The 21,586-nt window shown below is 50.5% G+C and overlaps 7 protein-coding genes across 7 annotated transcripts; 3 read left to right on the forward strand and 4 right to left on the reverse strand.

Annotated features, from left to right (window-relative positions):
* Positions 1–3,067: 3,067 nt before the first annotated feature.
* On the reverse strand, positions 3,068–4,555 carry NECHADRAFT_88447 (uncharacterized protein; the record flags this gene model as incomplete). The annotated part of the gene is made up of 3 exons (XM_003044246.1): positions 3,068–3,910; positions 3,962–4,362; positions 4,489–4,555. 3 exons carry the CDS (start codon positions 4,553–4,555, stop codon positions 3,068–3,070), a joined length of 1,311 nt encoding a protein of 436 aa, XP_003044292.1.
* Positions 4,556–5,296: 741 nt separating this feature from the next.
* Positions 5,297–6,620, forward strand: NECHADRAFT_88448 (uncharacterized protein; the record flags this gene model as incomplete). Its single annotated transcript, XM_003044205.1, has 2 exons — positions 5,297–6,458; positions 6,595–6,620. 2 exons carry the CDS (start codon positions 5,297–5,299, stop codon positions 6,618–6,620), a joined length of 1,188 nt encoding a protein of 395 aa, XP_003044251.1.
* A 1,205-nt stretch (positions 6,621–7,825) lies between these two features.
* Positions 7,826–9,980, reverse strand: NECHADRAFT_88449 (uncharacterized protein; the record flags this gene model as incomplete). Its single annotated transcript, XM_003044247.1, has 5 exons — positions 7,826–8,266; positions 8,342–8,899; positions 9,026–9,323; positions 9,380–9,625; positions 9,919–9,980. 5 exons carry the CDS (start codon positions 9,978–9,980, stop codon positions 7,826–7,828), a joined length of 1,605 nt encoding a protein of 534 aa, XP_003044293.1.
* A 3,521-nt stretch (positions 9,981–13,501) lies between these two features.
* On the reverse strand, positions 13,502–14,777 carry NECHADRAFT_88450 (uncharacterized protein; the record flags this gene model as incomplete). The annotated part of the gene is made up of 5 exons (XM_003044248.1): positions 13,502–13,664; positions 13,701–14,257; positions 14,358–14,411; positions 14,615–14,684; positions 14,740–14,777. 5 exons carry the CDS (start codon positions 14,775–14,777, stop codon positions 13,502–13,504), a joined length of 882 nt encoding a protein of 293 aa, XP_003044294.1.
* Positions 14,778–17,330: 2,553 nt separating this feature from the next.
* Positions 17,331–18,077, forward strand: NECHADRAFT_88451 (uncharacterized protein; the record flags this gene model as incomplete). Its single annotated transcript, XM_003044206.1, has 2 exons — positions 17,331–17,626; positions 17,678–18,077. The coding sequence occupies 2 exons, from the start codon at positions 17,331–17,333 to the stop codon at positions 18,075–18,077; spliced, it is 696 nt and encodes a 231-aa protein (XP_003044252.1).
* Positions 18,078–18,519: 442 nt separating this feature from the next.
* NECHADRAFT_88452 (uncharacterized protein) lies at positions 18,520–19,119 on the reverse strand (the record flags this gene model as incomplete). Its single annotated transcript, XM_003044249.1, has 1 exon — positions 18,520–19,119. One exon carries the CDS (start codon positions 19,117–19,119, stop codon positions 18,520–18,522), a length of 600 nt encoding a protein of 199 aa, XP_003044295.1.
* A 1,514-nt stretch (positions 19,120–20,633) lies between these two features.
* NECHADRAFT_88453 (uncharacterized protein) lies at positions 20,634–21,434 on the forward strand (the record flags this gene model as incomplete). Its single annotated transcript, XM_003044207.1, has 1 exon — positions 20,634–21,434. One exon carries the CDS (start codon positions 20,634–20,636, stop codon positions 21,432–21,434), a length of 801 nt encoding a protein of 266 aa, XP_003044253.1.
* Positions 21,435–21,586: the final 152 nt, after the last annotated feature.

The following is a 21,586-nucleotide window of genomic DNA, read 5'->3' on the forward strand; positions in this document are numbered from 1 at the left end:
CTCCCAAACTACCGTGGATCGCGAGAGTCGCATGTCAGTGCTTCTTCTCTTCCAGGGCCGGCAATAGCTAGTTCGAAGTCGGCCAACATATGAAACGACATAGGAAGGAAGACCACGAGCGAGACATGCTTCCACATGCCGCCCACGGGCGAAAGTCTAGAGTTTGTGCCTTGGGTAGTAAAACTTCCTCTGCTAACAGGTCCTTGGCTGGTGACCAGTCAAAGGCCATCCGTTTCCAGAAATAATTTGCATAATATTACGCGGGCGCTGACTGGACTGGCTTTGCCGCGTAGCTTGGGGACGTATGCTGGCTATCGCTAATCACAAACATATCTGTCTCCATCTACCCGCTACCTAGGTGGCCGGAGATGATGACTTATACTTCGCCCCGAATGTACTCCTTTTCAGTCTGGTTCACTATCTTTCCAATCACCAGGCCCGCCAATTCTCCCAGATTCTTAGCCGCATATCCTTTTCTAAATTCGACGTTCTCCCAACAAACTTCCTTTCGGTTGCCATCCTGCAGACAGTATCTGCTACTGTTCACAAAATATATGTAAACATGTCTGCTGGGATCGCCTTGGGGCGGTGGCTGACTTGTGCCCTTCAGAACACCCACTTTGTAGAGTTCGTTGTTTAGTTGCAGCCGACGCTTACGCTGCTGAGTGATTCTCTTGATCCGCGAGCCAGCTCGCTGTTTTTTCTGTTTCTGCATCCCGTTGGACTGCAGAGCCACTCTCCTGACTGTGATGACCCAAGATTGCTTCGCCTATTGTGAGTCATCCTCTTCAACACTTGGCAGCGGTTAGGAATATACCTGGGCTGAAGCCTAGAAGCTATCGAGTCCAAATAAACAATCGATTCAGGTGGTGGCGCAAAAGCGGGGCTTCCTTATATGATCTCAAATCCCCATGACAGGGCTCGTATCGTATAAGGCGACACAAACCTCCAAGCCGGCCACACCAGGTATGCATGCGCTTTTCGAGAACTGCTGGTGTCTATAGAGGCTAGTCGACAAGCGCACATAGAGAGGTTAGAGAAAGAGAAAAGCGGGAAATCGATGGCCAGCTAGCCTGACATCGTTGACGAGGTGGGGTGCCGCGGATGAGCATTGATCCGAGAGGCTTCGGCTCTGCGCTGGGGCCCCGCCATTCAGTATTCGGGCGTAACTGCACACACGACTGTAACCACGTAGGATATCATCAATCAACGAGAACGGGGGCTCGCGCTTTACGCTCCGCCAGGTATTCGGTCCCGTAGCACAGACTGCGAAGCTAAGTCAGATTCGATGAAAGAGACTAACGTGGGTACGAATCGATTGATGTTTTGAAGTATAGCAACGCTAGCAGTTTAAGGAAATGTTCTGTCATTCTTGCCCCCTGGTTCGATTACTCTACACCTGACCTGCTGCCCAACTCTCTCCTGTTAAAATTTTTCCTTGGCACCCGCTGTTAGCGTACTGCTAGGGCGAAAATATTTGCAGGCCAAAATGGCAGCAAGCGCCGTTGCAGAACTAACGGAACTCTACCAGATGCCAAAAGAGAGGGATTCAGAGTTGACCTTTCTCTGTGACGCCTGTCCCCAACGACACTGAGCTTCGCGAACTCTTGGCATCGCCTTTAGGCGCTCTTTTCTATGTAGTATTTCCGGCTTCTTTGAGCATCGACTTTCCGGCTTCGCGAGCTTTCGACTTCCCGTACGACCGACCTCGGCAGCCCCGGCTGCCCAGACAACACCAGCAGCCGCCAGCTACTCGACCACTTGGGCCCTCTCAGGCCCTCAATATATAGGGCCTCAATCACCCTTTGCCTTCCGTAGCTTCATGCTGCGTGACCGACCTCTGCAGTTATGCACTGCCCAGAGATCTTCTGCAGCTACGGCTGCTGCCTGAAGTACAACCGGGCTCGACATTTCTGTCTCACCGCCTCGAGGCAGCACAGACACAACCCGCGAGGTCGAAGCCGTGAGCCCTGCCCTGGCTGCAGCGATCTTGATCTGTACAATGTCGCTCAGATTGGCGGGGGGAATTCGCAATTTCACGTATATCTAGCAGATCTGACTGTGTGGCCGAGCTACGCGAACGTGAGGCGCATTTATCACACCGCGTGGATGTTTTAGATGGTCTACCGTTGTCTCCTCCAGACTCAGTAACGTATCGCATTTGAAAACCCCAAAGTTTCCATTGCGCTCTTGTGAGAACATCACACTCGAGACAGTATGCGCACCAGCTCGGGACTAGATGCGGGTCGACCTCTGGAATCATGGGGAATTGACGTGTCCTGGCCCGGCGACGATGTTAATGTCTTAGAGCAAGGGTCTGCCTTATATGTGACTGGCCACTCGAGTTGAGGAGTGGCCGAATCGTCCTCAATCCACTTTACTGGGTGAGCATCTGCGGACAAGGTAGAGAGCTGCCCGATAATGGCCAGATCTGCGTTAGGACGTTGGATAAGGGTTTTCTGATTGACATTCCCACTCGGCACCCTTGGAACTTGCCATAGTTTCGTCCCAAGTAGGCTTGGCCGGATTCCTCGTCGTACATTTCATAACCGCTACCTTCAAGACCAGCTAGACAGTAACCCCAGACCAAAACGTCTCAGAATCATTTTTGAAGTGTCAAACTATCCCTTGAGTTGTGCTGAACCTCCCGCCAGGTCGCGGCAAGGAGAGGTAGCCAATTAAAATGCGTCAATCAAAAGATACTTGTCGCCCCCCTATTTCAGCCTGTGATAGAAGTACCAGCAATCTCTCAAGTTACAAATCGCTACATCACACTGCTCACGTTCCCATTCTATCACGAGGTTCCACCCATGTACCTCCTAGAAGATGGTGGGCATGTGGGGCCTGGTACGGCCGGGAGGTTCAACACAACTCAAGGGATACATACACATACATCCCTGCGGCGTCGAGAGAGTTGTGTCTGGAAATCACCGGGCGGTTTTGTAGATACATCATAAGAAAACGAGGAAATTGACACAATTACATCTGGGGCACCAAATCGATTAGAATACATGGGAGGTGGATTCGTAAGTATTCCTAGTGCTGGTTGCTCACCAGCCGTAAGGAGTCAGCAGTCGATATTTGATCTTTTCATTGAAGTCGGCATCGACATCGAACAATTTCTCTCAAGCCTTCTCTGACTCCGGATGTCTAGAGATGTCCTCAAAGTTGCATCCAAGGTATGCTGGGAGAGTTTGCCGAGCCGGATCGGGGCGTGTAGCTTTTCCTTATAGTTGGTGAAGAAGGACGACAAGTTCGGAGAAGGTCTCCGTACACATCTCGTAGCGGTGGAGTATCTGCGCCAGACACCGCCGGTCAGGTCCTCCAAGCCTTCGCCGGTCCAGCCACCGGCGAGAGAAGAATAGTCGCCGTGCGCTTTCGCGTACGCCTTCTCGATGAGAGGGACCCAGGTCTCGTTTTGATCTCTGCATCGGGCAAAGAAGAGAGATTTGGATCCTGTCTGGTACGTTTTCCGATACAGCTTCTCAGTGCCGTCTTGGCCGACTTGTTCCAACAGATCTCTCTGCGTACTCGGAGAGTCCCAGCAGGGTGATTTGAGGTACAGCTTGTCATCAATGATGGAGTATATCCACTCCCCGTCTCGGTAAAAGACGAACCCGTAGACGCCGACCGTCGTGTTGTAGCTAACGCAGGTCCGCTTGACAGCGGCGGGGATGTTGGCAAGAGCAACTAAGCCCGTCATCAACCAGCAGTCGCTCAAGTTACCCTGTGTAATGTCGCCACCCTGGATGCGTTCCATGAATGTGGGCTGCTCGAATAGCTCGTGGACTCGCTTCACGGCCTTGGGTACTTTGTCCTCCGAGCTTGACAGAGACACGGCGCTCAAGTCGTACTTTTCTTCACATAAACCATTCAGACAGTCCCCTTTCTCGAGCTTCAAGTCCCAGTCCTAGAGTAAGGTCAGTCAGCGTTGGAGAGCTGGGGGAGAAGGCGAACTGACCAGATCCCAAGTCAGGTCACGATACCGCATATTGACGCGCTTGCATTCGTTCACAATCTTTTCGACCTTTCTTCGACATTTGGCGGCGGCTCGGGCATAATCATCGTGTAGCAACTTGTTCGACGGACAAATATTGAGGGCGCCCGGGTCCGAGTCGGAAGGAATGACGTTAACGACTTGACTGAACTCCCGTTCAGAGAATCTCGTCCATATACGGTCGACTGACGTCTGCGGTGGCTCGTTTTTGTCTCTTCCACTTTTCCCTCTGTGCGAAGAGATTCTCTTAGTATCCCCCCGCGCGTCAGAAGTGTGAGGGCTCATTGCGTCGGTGTCGGCCCTTGTGTGGGAATGTATGGTTGCCAGTCCGTTGGTAGACGATCCCTTGGCGAAGTAACAGCAAGCTGCGTTAGATATAGCATGCCACAAAAAGATCTTGACGATGAGTTGCTATGGGTAGGGCCTTCGAGATTATTAAAAAGGAGCCATGCAGGCATGAATAGGCCGCTCTCATGGTCCAGACTACCTACACTGGGACAAATAAGACGCCGTCTTGTTCCGGTCCTTTGGCACAACCCAGAATGGCATCTCATCCATCACCTTTGGATGGGGACCTGTAGTCTAGTTATTTTGCGCGCGACGTTGCCTCCTTGCGTGCCTTGACTTGGTCGTCAAGTATACCTATGTTGGTGCCTCAATCTACGGATGCCTTGCGACTGCATCCTGACCATATCAAGTATTTTATAGCGAGCTAAGCGGTCGGCTGTGAGATCATGGCAAGGGCGTCATGAGACGAGGGCTTCGGGGAGGGCTAGGCATAGGTGTATGGATCTACGATTGTTGTTGGCAGGTTCCCTTGCCCTCGGCCGCGCTGACCGTTCTTGACCGCCACTTGTCGGCAACTTGGTCGTCACCTGCGCATCAATATCCATCGAGTCAATCACGCGCCCTCTCTCGGTTAGAGCCATTTTTCCTGCATTGCGCGGGTGGGATGGTTTGCTAGGGGCTGGTCTGTCGAAGGTTATACGGCATATCTTGGACTCTAAAACTACTTAGTCCGCTTCAGTAGAGATACGTAATTGCCATTTTGAGTCCCGGCCAAATCTGGATGCCCTATGCGGAGCGAGGAACAACTCCTATAAAGCGACCGGGCTCAGGCCTGAAAAATCATGTCATGGGAGCTTACACAAGCCCGAGTCTCGTTGGATTTCAGTCAATTCCGAGTTTGGGAACACCATATTACCTGACACAAGCGTCATAGGGAACAACCAGGTGTCAACGGTTCTCGATCCTTGTTGTACCGGTAACCAACCTGTCCCGCTTTGCCGTTCAATCAAAATGATAGAGACACCAACGGGGCTCTTCGGGCTGCTACCGAACGAGATTATCCTGCACCTCGTTGGCCTCTTGCCAATCGCAGACGTTGTATCCCTGAAGCGCGCAACACATGACCTCTTGCCGGTTCTGGCTGAACGCATCGATCCGTCTCGATACCTCCAAAGCACGGGCCCTTTTGCCGACAGCCCCGAGTTATTGGAGGTGATGGCAAGACACGGTGCCGTGCTTTCCGGATCTAGAGCTCTGGAATACTTTGTTCCGGGGTCTTCCACAAACGATTCCGATTGGGATTTCTATGTGCCCCCTATACTGCCATCGATTATAGCAGTCAAGAATGCCCTGGAGAAGTCGGGTGTGACGTTTGAATCCAGCCTCGAGTCGGCCGCTCGAAGGTTGAGAGAGAAGTCGGAAGTGATTTTGAACCAGAACCAGATCGTTTCTATCGCCTACGAGGCGTTCTTTAACAAAATTTCATGGTCCATGGAGCAGCAGATAGTGATCAACAGCGTCCGCTACATGTACCCAGCGTTGAGGGATATGACAATGCACGTTCGCGAGAATGGCTCGGTTGGCTGGATGGGGGATCTCATTCCCATCTTCATACGGGAGGGCGGCCGTGTAACTTGCCTGCAGCCGCATGAAGAGATGACCCATGTATATCCTGAGAACGTCGCGTCAAAGGTTCTCTCTGGCACGGCCCATCGGAACGGAAGTGCGGTGTCCGTCCAGTTAGTGGTCGGAACAATCGATCGTCGAATGACCTCCATCACCGATGGCTTATCGCAGACGGTGTTTGGGAGCATTTTGTCCTTCTACGGAAGCCACGTGCAGTGCATGCTGAGCAAGCATATCGCTCTACATCTGTATTACCGTCTTGCATCAGGGAGGAGCGCATTTCGTTGGCAAGTTCCTGAAGCTGTCCATCGGAGGGCGGAAGATGCCGTAGAAAAATACGTCACTCGCGGATTTCGGTTTATAACAGCGTCTGACAACGGAGAGGAATGGACTTTCCGCTCCACCGAAGACAATGACTCGTTCTTGATCGAGTTTGATACCCGTGAGCACTATGTACCTACTCTTTCGCAAATCAAGGATTTGCGATGGTGCCATATGGGCGAGATGATCCAGATGTCTTCACAGCCGAGAACGATGGATTCGCGGCGTGAGTTGCTCCGTTTTGGCATCGTCAGTAGGTAGAGATACTTTGCCAAGGCGACCCCCAATATCGACCGCAAGGTACGAGCCACGAGCCAGGGTATTGTATGTTGGAATAATTGGGAGCTTCCCCCTCACTTCAGGGTCACATCACAAAGTCCTAGACTGAAAGTTGAAAGTCCTAGATGGAATCGCATGGGATATAAACCCCTAGGGAGCTCTCACCATGACAATAATAATAATAACCTTGATTTTATCAATCACACCCAGCATCACTGCGCAGTTCAACAACATTGTAGGGTAACTTGTTTACAACCACGACAAGATAATCTCTTTTGATGAAAAGAGCTGAAAGTTTACCTAGAATGCGGCAGAATGGCCAACCATGTGACCGCATTTTGAAAGCCTCGAGACTACTGATCATTGCCAAGACGTGTTGTAACAACAATAAGGGAAAATGAGGCTGCAAAATCTGTCCCCGCATGGCCGTTTTCAAAGACTAACCGGGCGAACTGACCGGCCAGGTCTAGGGTTGGCCCCGATAGCGATCTTCTCTAACGACAAAGTGTTGTTGAATTGCGCAGCGATGCTGGGTATGCTTGATAACAAAAATGGTTCTTATTGTTGTTCTTAACTCCTTGTAGTCAAAGGACCTTTGAGGCCTTATATCTTCGACTGGTCCCTTCCAGGACTTGAGTCCTAGAAAGTCCTAGATGAGAGTCCTAGGATCTAAGCTCAGGACTTCAAACTTTAACTTTAATCCTGAAGTTGAGGGGGAACCCTCAGTTCTGCCAACATGCTCCCGGCGGGCCCTTCACGAACCTTTTCCCGACCAGCTATCTCGAGTAGCTAATGGCAAACTACTGCAACAAGAATAGCCTGATGATTGCCAACGAAATGCCATCCGGGGTAATCTCCTTACCGACACGATTGGCTAATAGCCATCTTCATTTTGTATTTAGATACAAATTTGACGAGGTTAGGTGTCGGCATCTATAGAACTTAAGTGCCGTCAAGGCCCCGGCTTGTCCTGATGCTTCGGGTGGCTCCGTCGTACAATCATGAAAGCCAGGAGATTGAAGTTTCCGCTCATCTCAACCGCATACGAATACCGAATATTCTCTTTCGATGAATATATTTAAGCTATGCCTCCTCTACCATAATTCCCATCATCCGTCGCCTCCTGGCGAGCCGGTGTGAAGGTGTCACGAGCTGACCACTGGTCCCAATCAAGTTGACGTTCCCAACTTGAAATCCTTGTGAAAGTTGAAAATCACAAAATAAACGTTATCGCAACGAGTCTCAACCCCTACGGGTCTCCAGATGAAGCTGGCCCGCGGCATCGCATTATGACACATCAATGGTTCGAGAATGCTATCGGCAGGATGCTAAGAAGTCCTGGTAACCATCCAGCGCCCGGTCCCGTCGTCCGTCTCGCCCGTCAAGGAACGTGAAGATCCCATCTTCATTCCGGCAAATACTGAAGCGGGTGAGTTGATCCTCGCAATTGATCGAGAAGTCGCCTACTACGATAGCTCGCAGGGAGGCGATGCCCCCAGCGCCGAATGCCCACTCAACGAAGGCACAGAACTTATCCTGGAGCCGATATCTTGCTTCTTTGTCAGTCACATGGGGCCACAATGCTGTGAGGTCTGCGCCACTATAACTCCCACTCCAACTTTTCATCCTGCCCTCCGATTCTACGAGGCATTTCCAGACCCAGTTCCATTCCCACGAGCTGCCCGTACCATCTCCGGTGCGGATATGTATGATCCTCAAGCAGTCTTTTTCAGCAAAGGGAAGAAGTGTGCGTCTCTGTGAAGTAGTCAGCGAGTAACATCCAGGGCGTGATCACTGACGGCGGTGTCGCAGAAGACGCTCGAAGCTTACAAGACATGTCGGCTCATTAATCAGACCAAGGCACTCAACATCCAACTGGCTCAGGACGTTAGCCCTGGGTTCCGTCTCAAAATAGCCCAATAACCGCTGTAGGAAAACATTCTGTCGTTGTGGGGACAAGGCCCCTTGCTGGCGAACTGAACCCTGTTGTTCTCCAAAGGCAGACCTTATATGTTCTGTTCTATCGCCCCAGAGCGGATCGAGAATGCAGCTCTTCAAGGTAGCACGGTGTCTCAGAACGCTTGCCCAGAAGTCTCGGGTGGGAATCCATGATGTAAGCCCTGGGGGACCAAGAAACACGTGGAGCTTCTCTAATCCGCCGAAAGACTCCAAGAGGTCCCTAATGGCCTTCTGCTGTTCGGATCGGTCGTTGGATTTGTAGCTGCAGACCTCGAATGTTTTCAGCTTCAGCGTGATACTTGACGAGGCCATTTTTTCCACAAATCTGATCCATCCGCCGCAGTAGTGCAGCTTGAGCGATACAAGTGAATGCATGTCTAGTGCAGAAGCGAATGCGGGTCCAATCGGGGCGTAGGAGATAGACAGTTCCTGCAACTTCGAGAAAACAGGTGATGGAGGATACGGAGGCGTACCCAATATTCGCGCCAACAATGGACATTCATGCGATTGCTCAGTGGATGGAAACCAGTCACGATGCTCGTCATCCTAACCCACGAAGTCAAGCTCGAGCTTTATCAGGTTTGTCCGATTGTTCTTGATGGCGCTGGATAGGGTGTCGATGTCTTCGCGGCGTGGGCGTCTCCAGCGAAAGGATTTGAGGCTTTTGAAATTATCCAGATGGATGGTAGATCCTTGATTGTAAGCGTGGGGGCACCATGTAATTGTGCTGTCGTCATCGATGAAGCAATGGCGATCGGTCGTGAGAGATATGTTCTCGACTGAATCCTGCCGCAAAGTGATGATCCCGCTCGGCCCTAGGATTGTTTCTGGGATGCAGGTCCCTAAGTCCCAACTAAGGAACGTTCGTTGGGATTTCTCTTCGGATTGGTGGGTTTCTGTCGGACGTACCTGAAGCTTCGCAGTTGTCTATGAGAGAGTCCGTTGACAATAATCCCGCTGGCAAAACCGAGGTAATCGAAATCTCGAGAGTGCGTGCCCCAATCTATTCCATCGAGACAGTCTAGTTCGTCATCCTCTGAGTCGCTATCATCCAGATCGTATAAGTCATCATCATCCAAATCGTATACCACCAGATCTGCCTTGCGGGGCCCATTGGAATGAGGACATCGATACCACAGCAAACGGCCTTCTAGACTGTTTCGGAAATGTAGGTGTTTGATGTATTTCGAGGATACTGGGGATAGATAGAGTAGTGGTAAGGCGTGGAGATCTGTATTGTGTGAGATTCTTTTGGGTCTAATCTCGACGGACTGCCAAAAAATTGGTAAAGAAACGCTCCGGATTCTTTTCGAGACTTTAGTCGCTGACTTTAGGTCTCTGATCGAGGTGACCTAAGTTCTGTATCAGTGGACCATTGCTAGATAACCTTCCGTCCCGCTAGTACCGGTGACGATGCACCAGCAGAGGGATATGAATTGGGGGAGTACCCAACATTTTCCATAATGATTCGTAGAATCTCGTTTGGCAGTTGCGAGATTATGTCTGACATCTTCTTTTCGGTTCAGGTAAGACTCCTCGTGTCTTTTGGCAGCCCAAGCAATGACAGGAGAACAGGAATCAGGCTCTGTGTTGGGCCGGTTTTGAAAGCCAGAATGCGCTGTGGCGATTCAGGGTGGCTGGCGGCGTCGGCATTTATCCGCGGCGAGCAGTTATGATAGATCTCTGATATTTAGGAATCCAGTGCCTAAGACAAAATGAAAACATGTAGGAGGTTAGAGCACAAAAGAAGATTTATAATGAGGTTTGAAGATCCGTTATGAAAGTATGGACGGGGCTAGGATGGCCGTAAATGTCCGTCAAATCTCAATGCTGGCCAAAAAATGGCAATCAAAATGCGTCCAAAATCGACGATAGTAGAGGATGCGGATAAAATAAGGCCTAAGGGTAGGCTAACGCGTGGGGAATCTGCTGATATGCATCAATGTCATTTTGATGCTCGTTTGCGTATTGCATCCTACTTTCTTTAGCATATTTCACAGTCAAATTCCATCCCAGGCTATCTGTTGTGTTAACGACACCTTTGGCAGCCACCTCACACAGTAGTTCACCTTCTTCATCTCGTTCTGGACACTGCCACAAGTCCTTGATCACAAGCGGTGTCTCTGGTTGTCCTTCGGGGTAGGCTTTCCAATATGTCGTTGCTCGACCAGCTATGCAAGACGCCCGCTGCATCACCTTGTCCTAAAATTACTGAACCTCGATTGCACAAGCAGCTGGATCAGGGGCTGGTTATTTCCCTCGGGCTATTTGAGAAATGGGAGCTTTCTCCCACAAATTCACAATGGAGCAATTATATAGCATACTAGGTCTGGATGAGATACTTGACTCCTAGATCTATTACAAAATAATCCAAGATCTCTATTACACGTAATAATCATCCGCAAGGTGTGATTACAACCACTTTGGCACGAAACGCCCTGCCCTGCCTTGGACCGCTGATGTTGAAATACTTCCATCCATCTGCTTCAGTACTTTCCAGTTCGATGCCTAAGAAAGGATGTAATACTGCTATGGCATCATCCACTTGGCTGTTTTTTCGATCATGGGATTTGTTTCAATATGCAGCGATTCGGTGTTTCTTTCCACTTGCGCCATCATGTCCGATATTTCATCGAATTGGCTGCCAAGCTTCTGAGTGGTTTGATCTTCGCTTTCCCCCTCCCATTCCAGATCATACGCCTGTTGCTGAACGCAGAACAAACGAAAACCAAGATCCTCCATAAAGGCTATGGTTTCTGCTATCGTGTCTCTTCGCTCAAGTAGCACCGATTCCGATACGAGACGAGTTGCGGCTTTGTTTCGTGAGCATGTAATCAACATAAAGTCGTTTACCGATCGAGCATTTTCCCAATCGTTGCTAAGCGAGCTGAGCGACTCTTGCAGAGTCCTAAGTCGGCCTTGAACGCTAAGCAGGCGTGGCGCGGATGGCTCAGAGGAATCAGCAAGTGTTGACATGTCGAGCAATGGCAGATTCACAAGGATTTACTGTGCAGACCTGACCACTTGCCAATGGCAGCTCTCTGGGTTCTTTTATTCTCCAGGCGGGCCACTATTTAGGATTTTATCATACTTTGGACGTGGAATAGGCGGGAATTGGACAATATAAGCAGAATCCGAGATCGCAAGGCCGCTATTTGGCCGTAAAAATCGGTATTTCTGAGCCGTCCGATCTCCCTTCCGAATGATATTCGGCGCGCTTATCTCTAGATAGTCTGTTTGGAATGAGGCTTGTACAGTAGAGTATCTGGGAATGAAACAACACATAGCCACACTATCAGCGTGAAGTTCGGGTCCGACATACCTATGTGGACCACAACAAGGGTCAACTCCATTCCAGCCCTGAAGACCTGCCGAACAAAAGATTAATGATAATCGGTCACCACAGAGATCAAACGAAGCTTGAGGCGTACGCATCCAGACCCGGAGGGATTCCATCTACCCATCGTGCAACGAATTGTATAATATTGTATTAGATGGTGCATTTTGTTCCCACGTGCTTCATGGTAGGATTTGAGTGGTGTAGTTGTCACTTATTTACCAACTATGGACAGTACTACAGTTATAATCGATTCCATAAAAGCCAGGCGTTGGATGAAGATACTCTCAAGAGCAACTTAGAAAGCCCTCTCCCCAGACTCTTTTTTGTTTTCCCTCTATTTAGACAATTGCATGGGAAAGCGTGGGAAATGAGAGCACTCGGACTTCTTTCAGAGCTTACTTTGTCATGACCCAATCTTGGCTGCTTTGCGTCGTTTCTGCGCGGCATAAACCGGGAGAAACACCCAAAGACAGATGGCAGCACGTAACGTCTTACGAATCACTTTGTGCCAACTGAAGGTGTCTTGTTCGTTACGTGCACGGCGCCGCTCTATGCTATTGTCTCAGCACCGAATTGCCATGTTATATCGGAATTCAAAAACCTTCCGACGGGTTGTCGACTAACCTTTGACCGCATAATAGCAGAATGTGATTAACAGCAGACTAAAGATGACTGCGGCGATAATAATTCCAACCCGTGCTGCATTGGACGAAGAGCCTTTAGATGGCCTAGATTTGCTGCTATTTGTAGCACCATGCGCTGAATGCCCTTTAGATTTCATCATGGTCGATCGGCAAGGAAGATGGGGTTAGGGGTTCGTAAACTCAAAAACCGTATTGTCTAGCTGTCATCGCGTTGGGAAGTTGTTGATCTATATATTTTCTTGGGAGACACATCAGGCTCTTGATTTTACGACGGCCTTAGTACGCCAATGTTCTCCGCAGACGGTTTCGTCCCAATCTTGGAGAAACTATTTTGGCCCCCCGGCACCTTTTCCGTTCCGTTCCTCGTATTTACGGCGCAAAGGGGAAGAAAGAAGGGAAGAAAGAAGGGAAGAATGAAACAAGACAAAAGAGCTGAGTATTCTGCTTCCGTAGTTGAAGTTCTTGCCAAGATCGAATTTGGGGATGACTCTTTATTTTCTCTCTAATGAGGGTCTAAATGCTAGTCTTTTATAATTAAAGTCTGTTGCCAGAACTGAGACTTCTGTGTGTTTGATCCTTCGGATAGTCTCTATCCGGCTCGGATAGGCCCTATCGGTGTCACACTATTGAATGAGCGACCTGATCTTGACAGCGACCGTGACACCTGTCATATTACCCAGCAACCAGCTTTGTCAATGTACTCATCTTCTTCATCAGCCTTCGACTCTTTGCGTGCTCGGTATTCTATGTGCTTCTCTAATTATTGCCTCCTGTCAGAGCCCTTCGTGGCAATGTTCCTGTGCCGCTAGTTCGACCGCTGACGATGTTGACCATGGCTGGCATCAGCCGCCTGATGTTCATTTCAGCATATTGAACCTCCAAGTATGAGCTCCCGTACAGCGCCCGCGGATCTTGCTTGATGAATGGCGAAGGATCGTAAAGCGTATCGATCCTCCGCCATCTTTTTTTTTTTTTTTTTTTTTTTTCATTCTTTTTTTCCCTTGTGAAGGATAGCTGGGCAAATCCAGCTATCGTGACCTCGGCCTTTTAGGGCTTCCTGACGGTTACAGGAGGCAGCTTTGAGAGGATAGACGACATGGTCTTCCCATCATTCTGAGCTGGACTATTAGGTGCGGCATTGATGAAATCTGCCCAGTCAAAGTGTGATGCTGGAGTGGTGGAGACGGTGTTGCCGTTGCCGAGTGGGATGCTTGACGGAACCGGGTCTAGATTGTCTGTTTCCTACAAGGGCGTGGGCGGGAACCTTGGCAGAAGTGATGGCTGAAGACTAGTGGCGTGGAAAAGCCAGGCAGTTGATATGTCATCGTCGCTTTCAGGAACGGCTGCGCTTGATGGAGGGGGGTTACCGATACATTGGGCCACTGAGGCAATGCGTCGGCAATAGGCTTGGCTGATATTCGATGACCGAACACCTGCTTCACTGTGCTCCCGTGACTGGTCGTTGAAAGTTGTGACAGCAGCGCGAGATGGGCAGGGTCCTTTGCTGGGATTACTTGGGCTATCTTCGAGCAACGATGGGCAAAGAGCACGCTTGCGTGCATTGGCGTGCCCACTGGCCTGCAAGCACGGGCCCGCTTCGTGGGACAAGCTTGGGAGAGCAGAAGGGCGCGGAAGCTGGGCAGTGAACGCAGCAGAGTGGGAAAGGAGGTCGTGTTCGGTCAGAGGCCTTCGCCGTATCTCCTCCTTGTATGCTAATTCTATGACGCCGAAGGAAAGGTCTTCGCATCCATGGTCGGTTTTAAACTGGGCAAGGGCGAGAAGATTCTGCAGCCGGCGAGCAATCTTTTCGCAGAGACAGAGACGAGTCAGCAAGATTTCTTCAAGCCCATCACCAGACCCAGACCAAGTGGATGGGGTTGGGTGGGGGGCCGAGTTGACTTACCTTAACTAACTCGGCGCGTCTGAGAATGCTATCGACCACATCTTCAGGCTTCTTCTGTTGCAGTAACATAGTTGCATGTGCGCCCTGCCTTATCACACACCTCTTTTTCACGGTGTCGCTAAAACTCGGATTGCTTTGATAATGATCGTGACGTGTCTCAAAGTGCGATGAGTCAACAACTGAGGCTGTGTTGTGTGTTGTGGCGGCACTCAGGTGACCGGGCCGTACGCGGACCAGTAGTGCTTGGGTGTTTCTACCTGAGCCGCGACGTGTTGTAGAATCATGCAGAGTTGCTGGATGCACTCGATAAAATCGAGTTGATTCCTACTATTATCGTGGGCATAAGGGTTTGCGATTCTATCCAAAATTTTTAAACTCGTACCTGGGACTTGGTCCTAAAGTTAGGGGGTGGCGAAGCATTTCTTCCTCAAGGCGGGCCGTGCGACAGCCTCTGGTTCCTTCCGGGGGTTCGCTACTGCCACACCTCGGTCTTCGTCACAAAGGACATAACGCCAGCCAATCATTTAAGGATTTGCCGGCCTTCTGGGTCGTCAGCGGAGGGTGCTGATTGGACAGGGCATGCTTCCATTGACTACGCTGATGTACCCGCCTCATTTTGACTTTCTATCAGCCGCCAAATGCCAACTGCAACTGGCCTGATTCTCATCGTGCCACCCTCATTTCATTCAATTCTGCTTTTCATTGTGGCATCAATCAAGCCCCATATCACTTCCTTGACAGCCAACGACATCTTCGATTCGGGCAGACCGCAGCAGCCGTAGTGTTGACAGTAACCATAGCTGGCCAATCGCCTGCCACAGTTAGCTTGGCACGGACTTTTCTGAAGACGCTGCTTAATGGAGATAAAGGCTCTGACGACGAAAAGCTTTGAACTGGAGCGGACATGGGAGAACTATATCATAAGCTTGCGTTGAGTAAACTTAGCCGAGAGGAGAGTGGTACCGGTAGGACGCAGGCGAGAGCGCTGCAACGAGCATTTGCAAAGGAGAATTCCGCTTTACTCAAGGGAACACAGTTGCGAACTCGCACGTTTATCTTCATTCATCCTGGGTACATTGCAATTCGATGGGGCCTGGGGGTGAAAGTACTAAACGAGATGGAGACCAGATACAAGGGGTTTCCTCCATCTGGTGTAAGGACGATGCATGCATAAGTAATATCTCGTTGTAGTTTTTGCGGCTCCGCGTTCAGGGGAGCGATCCTGAACCGCAACAGCACTCCTTTGTCTCCTGTTGGCAATAATACTGATTGATTGACCAGTTTCTGATTTCTCACAAAGTGCTATCACTTTGATAGTCTGTTTTCGACTCGACGCTCGCATCCCATTAGATTTCACCGCTGCTTTCCTAACAATCTCTATGCGGTATGAGCGCGTGCTAATGGTGAGCTAGAGTCCTAAGAGGGATCGCCTAGCTCCAAGCAGTTGGCCTCTCTGCCTGGGGGGTAAAGCTCCCCAGCAAGGTGGCTATGTCGTTGGGTTCCATTACCGGTATCACCAGAAAGTGTGCCTGCCCCCCCCGCAGGTGAGGTGATGCTGATCCTGTGCAAAACCTCGTCACATCCATCATTCATGTGTATCGGAACGTGTAATTGGGGGTTTAGGAAAGGATAAGAGCGTCAGTCTGCTGCGTGGGAAGGCAGAATAGATGGAGCGAGCATAATATTATTGTCATAGCGGGGAAAGAGTATTTGGTAGGCCTGGCTTACCATTGAGTCACTCTAAGCATTCGCCAGTCACCATCAAGGCTTGCTTTTCCGAGGGGCGCTACACATACAGCCTCACTCAGCATTGACGAAACGATATCCCCCTAGAACATTCAGCGCCGGTGGGAATGTTGGCGGGGGACACGCGCATATCTGGTGAGGCCTCTGTGCCCGGACCTGTTAGGGGGGTGGGGAGAAGAGGAGAGGGGGAGAGGGGAGAGGGGAAGGGATTCGGTTAATCAAGTATATAAAGGGCCTCATTGCACGACGATGGACAGTCTCGAGTGCACAGTCAACCTTTACAAACAATCTTTCAACCGACAAGATGACCTTCACCTCCGCTCCTGAGCCCTTGAAATTAAAGCTTTACTATAGACGACTTGGTGAATTCATGGCAAACACCCGTGGAGAACCAGTCGAAGAGCACGTCTGGCCAGAATCAAAGGTCGTGGGAGCCAGAGGTGGATGTCCAGGAACTCTCGAGTTGGTTTCGGGACCTTGGTACGCCAACGCAGCAACTGGTCGGTCCGGACCGACAACAATCGACACCCTTGGTTTGCCGGAACTGGATACAACGTCACTGAGTACTGGCGGAGCGCCCGACACGCATCCGAAGCAGAGTTCGAATGGGGATGAACAAGCCAATGTAAGCAAACGCAGTATTTTCCCCAGTGATCAATCCCAAACGCCAGCTTACAATCATCTCCCCTATTCTAGCGTGATGGACCAGAGCTGTTATGCGGAAAAAAGCAAACTGGGCTGCTACGAGATTATAAAAGCTGCGCCCACTGCAGAGAACATAAAGTCAAAGTAAGGCTACAGAATTCTCGCAATATTACCCTTCTTCACGATTTCTCGGATGTGGCTTCTAACATTTCCTACCGCTAGTGCGATATGGTGCGCCCGACTTGCAGGCGAAGTGACCAGCTGGGGCGAGCATGCTCCTATTCGCTACGAAGAACAAGACGCCGTAACCGTAACCTCAGGGCTTGCTCCGAATGCAGAAGACAAAAGAAAAAGGTGAGCAGAGCCCGTCTTCTTTGTTGACTATGTTCCCGATGGCATCTTCTGACTCGAGCTATCTTTTAGTGTAACGGAGCGCGTCCAATTTGCAGCGGATGCAGCAAATCAGGAAGGCCATGCTATTACCCATCACACCGTCAGAACTCATCTAGCATGAGTATTGTTGATAGCCGGTCGACAACTCCAAAGGTCGCTGATCAGCTTTTTACACCGCTTACACAAACCATGCCGCATGAAATACAGCAGTCTCCTGGCCAGTCCCCTTCTACTCTTTGGGAGATTCTGGCAGGAGCAGCAGCAGTAAATGATTCGGCGGTTGCCGAAGTTCTTGATGCTAGCATGAAACCTACTCTTCTTGGCTGCAGCAATCCATCAGACGAACTGGGAGAGTCTACGCCTTATCGGTCAACCACATCTGGCGCAGATTCTATTCCGATCTCCAACGGTCCTCAGCCGTGGTTTGTAGACAAGCCGAGCTATGTGGTCAACAGCGATGTTGTGCCAGGCAGTTGCATCACTCTGTCTGTATAGGATCATCTAATGCTGTTGAGTAAGAGCTAACCCTTGCGCAGTCCACCCGGTTATGCTGAGGAGTTTGATGAGTTTACGTGTAACGAAAGCGCGCGAATGGAGGGGGTGGCCTATGACGATGGGGTGAATACCTTCGTACAGGTCATGCAGCCGGGTGGTCGGGAGTCCTCCCTATGGAGCCCCTCGGGGTCTGATTCGACGACGGCACCTGGTTCTCTATTGACCATCGCCACGCCCGCAGCGGCCGCAATTCCGCCAACAACTCTCAGCGACCCTTGGTCTTTTGAGCCGACGCATTTCTACGGCCTGGAATCGAGTCAGCCTTTTCACCCTCTTTCTGTATCGCCTTTCAGTCTGGCAACAGACATGTACGGCATGCCGTGCTGCTTTCCTCAGAGCTTCGATATACCGCTAGACAGTCTTGATACGTCCACTATTTGAGGGCTGTCCGTTGCCACATGGAGGCTCCCGGCGACGAGACGATGGCATACATATGCCTGCTGATTCTTCAGCACATAACGATTTTCAAATTCATATAACGCCTGCTCCCCCCTGGCCGCTTTCGCCACGAGGCCTCAACTCTGTCAAGGTCTCCTCGGAGATTAGCTTATCAATACATATCGCCAATAAGTGGATGTGTCGAGGATCAGGGACCATAAGGTTAGGACAGGTATTGAGCACGAGAGTCGGTTCAGCATGGGCAAGCCTAGATTTTGGGGGGGGAGGAGGGGGAGGAGAAAAAGCACGAAAAAAAAAAAAAAAAAAAGACAACAGAGTAAAGAGTTCTGTGCAAATGAGGACGGAATAGTGTATTATGTGCTTCGTCAATTAGGCTCACATAGCAGAAGACGGCAAATAGGTGCCGCTTTGGCTGGGCGCGTCCTCAGATACGTTTGACAACAACGAACCGAATCTCTGGAACGCAATCACCAAATGGCCGGTGTTTCTCAATAAAGATCCTCCACGCGGACCTCCATAGTCCAAAGTCCCGGTCCACCGGCAATAGCTTGATATCGATGTGGCAGCGCTCTTCTTTTAGAGCAGTGGCCGTCTTGCGTTCAAACAAAAGCAGCCTTCTCATGCCTTGGAAGCAAGGCTCCAGAGGGCCTTTACGCCAAGGCCAGGTATCCATGGCGTCGAGAGGAAAGGCGATTGTGTGCATGTCATTGAGCTGAGGGAAGAGTTTGCTGACAACCGCGAAACGATCATGCATGTCGAGGTGGATGATGTCGTGCCTCGGGTCCAGGTACATGGGCTTGAATCCACTGGACGCGGCGGGAGAAAAGAGCGTCAAGGTCTTGCGTGCCTCTCGGCGAGATTCTTGGCAGATGTGCATCGCAAGAGGTATCGGGACACTGCAGAGGAATGAATCCCTGGATCTCATGCGTATAGTGATGGCTCGAGCGCCGGGGAGCGTCAATCCCCATATCATGCAGCGTATTTCAGGGGGGAACTTCATGATATCGAGGGTTTCTCTCATCATAGCGACCTGAAGTTTCAGGTATGGGCGGGATGGTCAAGAAGCTACTGCTCCTGATATCAAGGAATGGCCGCTGATTGTACCTTTTATGCGGATACAAGAGGGATAAGTGTAGGACTCTCTTTGCTATTTGGTAATCTACTCTCACCTGCAGTGTGACCCGACGTCGCTTCTTATCTCTATTTCTCCCCACTAGACTGCTGGCTAGTCATCAGTACGCCTTTTCCTGCCTTCCACGGAGGCCAGGGCCCTGCTTTCAAATGCCAAAGTCGGAGGTTTCATGTCAGCTCCCGGAGAATAGCCCGGATTGCATGTCTCGAATCGTCTTCTAGCAGCTAGCGTCACGTCCCTACAACATGGTCCAGGACCAACGACCAATTTGACTCTCCATTAGCGTTATCTTTCACTTTTCTCCTTCGTAACCTTCAGCTAGGTGCTCCCCCAATAAATGGTATAATCTTAGGAAGGCAACTGCTAAGGGCCTTTCGTGATAGATCAGTTGAACATTTGGTACCGAGCATACCCGATGGATGGATACAAACCAGGTTGTCGCCAAATGCACCGAACGCGCGGCCATCTATGCGGGGCTCCGGCACCGAGACTCAAAACATCATTACATCATTTCGCACGTCTGGCATGTTACTGGGGTTGGGAGGAAAGCGGAGGTTTCTGGCTGATAAGGTGATAAAATGAGTCAATTGATGGGCGGAAGGCTGGGGTAGCCAGTTTTGATGAACATGTTGGAAAACTGCTAAACTTTCATTGGCACACACCATCGACTTTGATCACAATACAGTCCCATGCAACGTCGTAGTCCAGCTGTGTCTCCTGGCCTGGGACGACCTGGTTAAGGTGGGGTAAGACAACTTATTGATAGTGCTCTTACTCATCGGCACCTGAGGCCTGCTTCCCCTGCCTTGGCTCCTGGGGCCTGATAGAAGACCAAAGATACACGTTCCCGCAGCCGTCCGAGGTCTTGCTGGTGCTTGTGGGCACTACCACCCCCACGGTCTTAGGCAAGGTAGAAGATACAGACGTCGAAGGAGAACAAGCGAGCAGGCCGAACACTATCATTTGTTTCGCAGAGTGTCAGTAGCCAGCCAATAAGATGAGCAATAACAAAGCTCACTCCCCTCAGTCATTTGGCTTGGATCAGAACGCCTACGTATCCGCCTCGATTTACCTTTGATGTCGGTGGTCGACGGAAAGATGAGTGCAGGATCAGCCGTGGGGTTATCTAGAACGCCTATGACCCAACCAGAGGCTAATTTCTGGAATTCTCGTTGGTGGTCGAGAAGGAAGACAAGGAATGTCACGACTGAAAGCCAACCATGATCTGTAAAAACCAGCAGGGTCAGTCACCAAATGAGGGTAGGGCTGTGTAAGTCCAGGGCCTCAAGGCAGAATAATTACAGGCCTATCGATGGGCTTAGTTACATGGCGCATAAATATTCAAATAGGGTTCTCTTCAAAATCTCGCCATGGCCATCTTTTTCTCCCCCTCCATTCTCAGCAACATGCCTCCTACTCCGTCAACCAAACCAAATCCGTCTGAGTCGGAACAATCGGATGGGACGGGTTCTAATCGTTTTCTTTTCTCAGTCATCATGAATGGTCTATACAAGGAGCCTGGAACACTGGCCGCCATCACTGGACGACCAGAGGAGGAGCTCAGGAACTGGGCTAGCGTTGAAAGAGCCATCACAATGCGAATTCCTGTGCTGCCTCTTCAGAACTTCTCGAATGGGCTCGTCTTTGATAGAGACAGGGCCGAATCTGGAAAGGCCATCTTTGTTAGGCCGCTTCAGCTCGCCGCCGTCTATGGTCGCATCGATCTCCTCGCCATCCTCCTCAAATTTTCAGACGTCGACGAACTTCCCGAATACTCCGGCCTGACGGCCCTATTCCTCTCGCTATGGTTTCGCCATCTTGAAATGGCAGATGTCCTATTCAGACAGGGGGCGCACCCCAGCAGCTGCAGCGGCGTCAACGCTCTTCACGCTGCGGCAGGGAGAGGCTTGATCAGGGAAACCACCAGAATAATTGATGAGTATCATGTTGAGCCGGACGTCGAAGACACTGAAGGAGCCACGCCAACTATTTACGCCTTGGCCCTACCGTTGGAGCAGGCTATAGAAATAATTGACCTCCTTCGAGACAAGGGTGCGAGATCTGACCTGGCATTCGGTACTGAAGGATGGACTTATGTGGAGCTTGCCAGGGCAATGGGTAGAGAGCGCCTTGCGCTGTACTTGGAAGATGATAGAGAATCAACAATAGGGCCCGAACAAACATCAGATATAGCCATCGCACCATGAAAAGTCGGCGCAGACTAGCGATCAATTCAATCCAATCGCACATCTGGTGGACAAAACATCAACTAGTTAATCGTGTGAGCGGCGTGAAAGTGTCGTGGAAAAGACGGTGCCACTCATGCTTAAGTTCAACCAATGGGTCAGATTCAATCGAT

This window comes from Fusarium vanettenii (genome assembly GCF_000151355.1).
Source record: "Fusarium vanettenii 77-13-4 chromosome 14 genomic scaffold NECHAsca_23_chr14_3_0, whole genome shotgun sequence".
Lineage (NCBI taxonomy): Eukaryota > Fungi > Ascomycota > Sordariomycetes > Hypocreales > Nectriaceae > Fusarium > Fusarium vanettenii.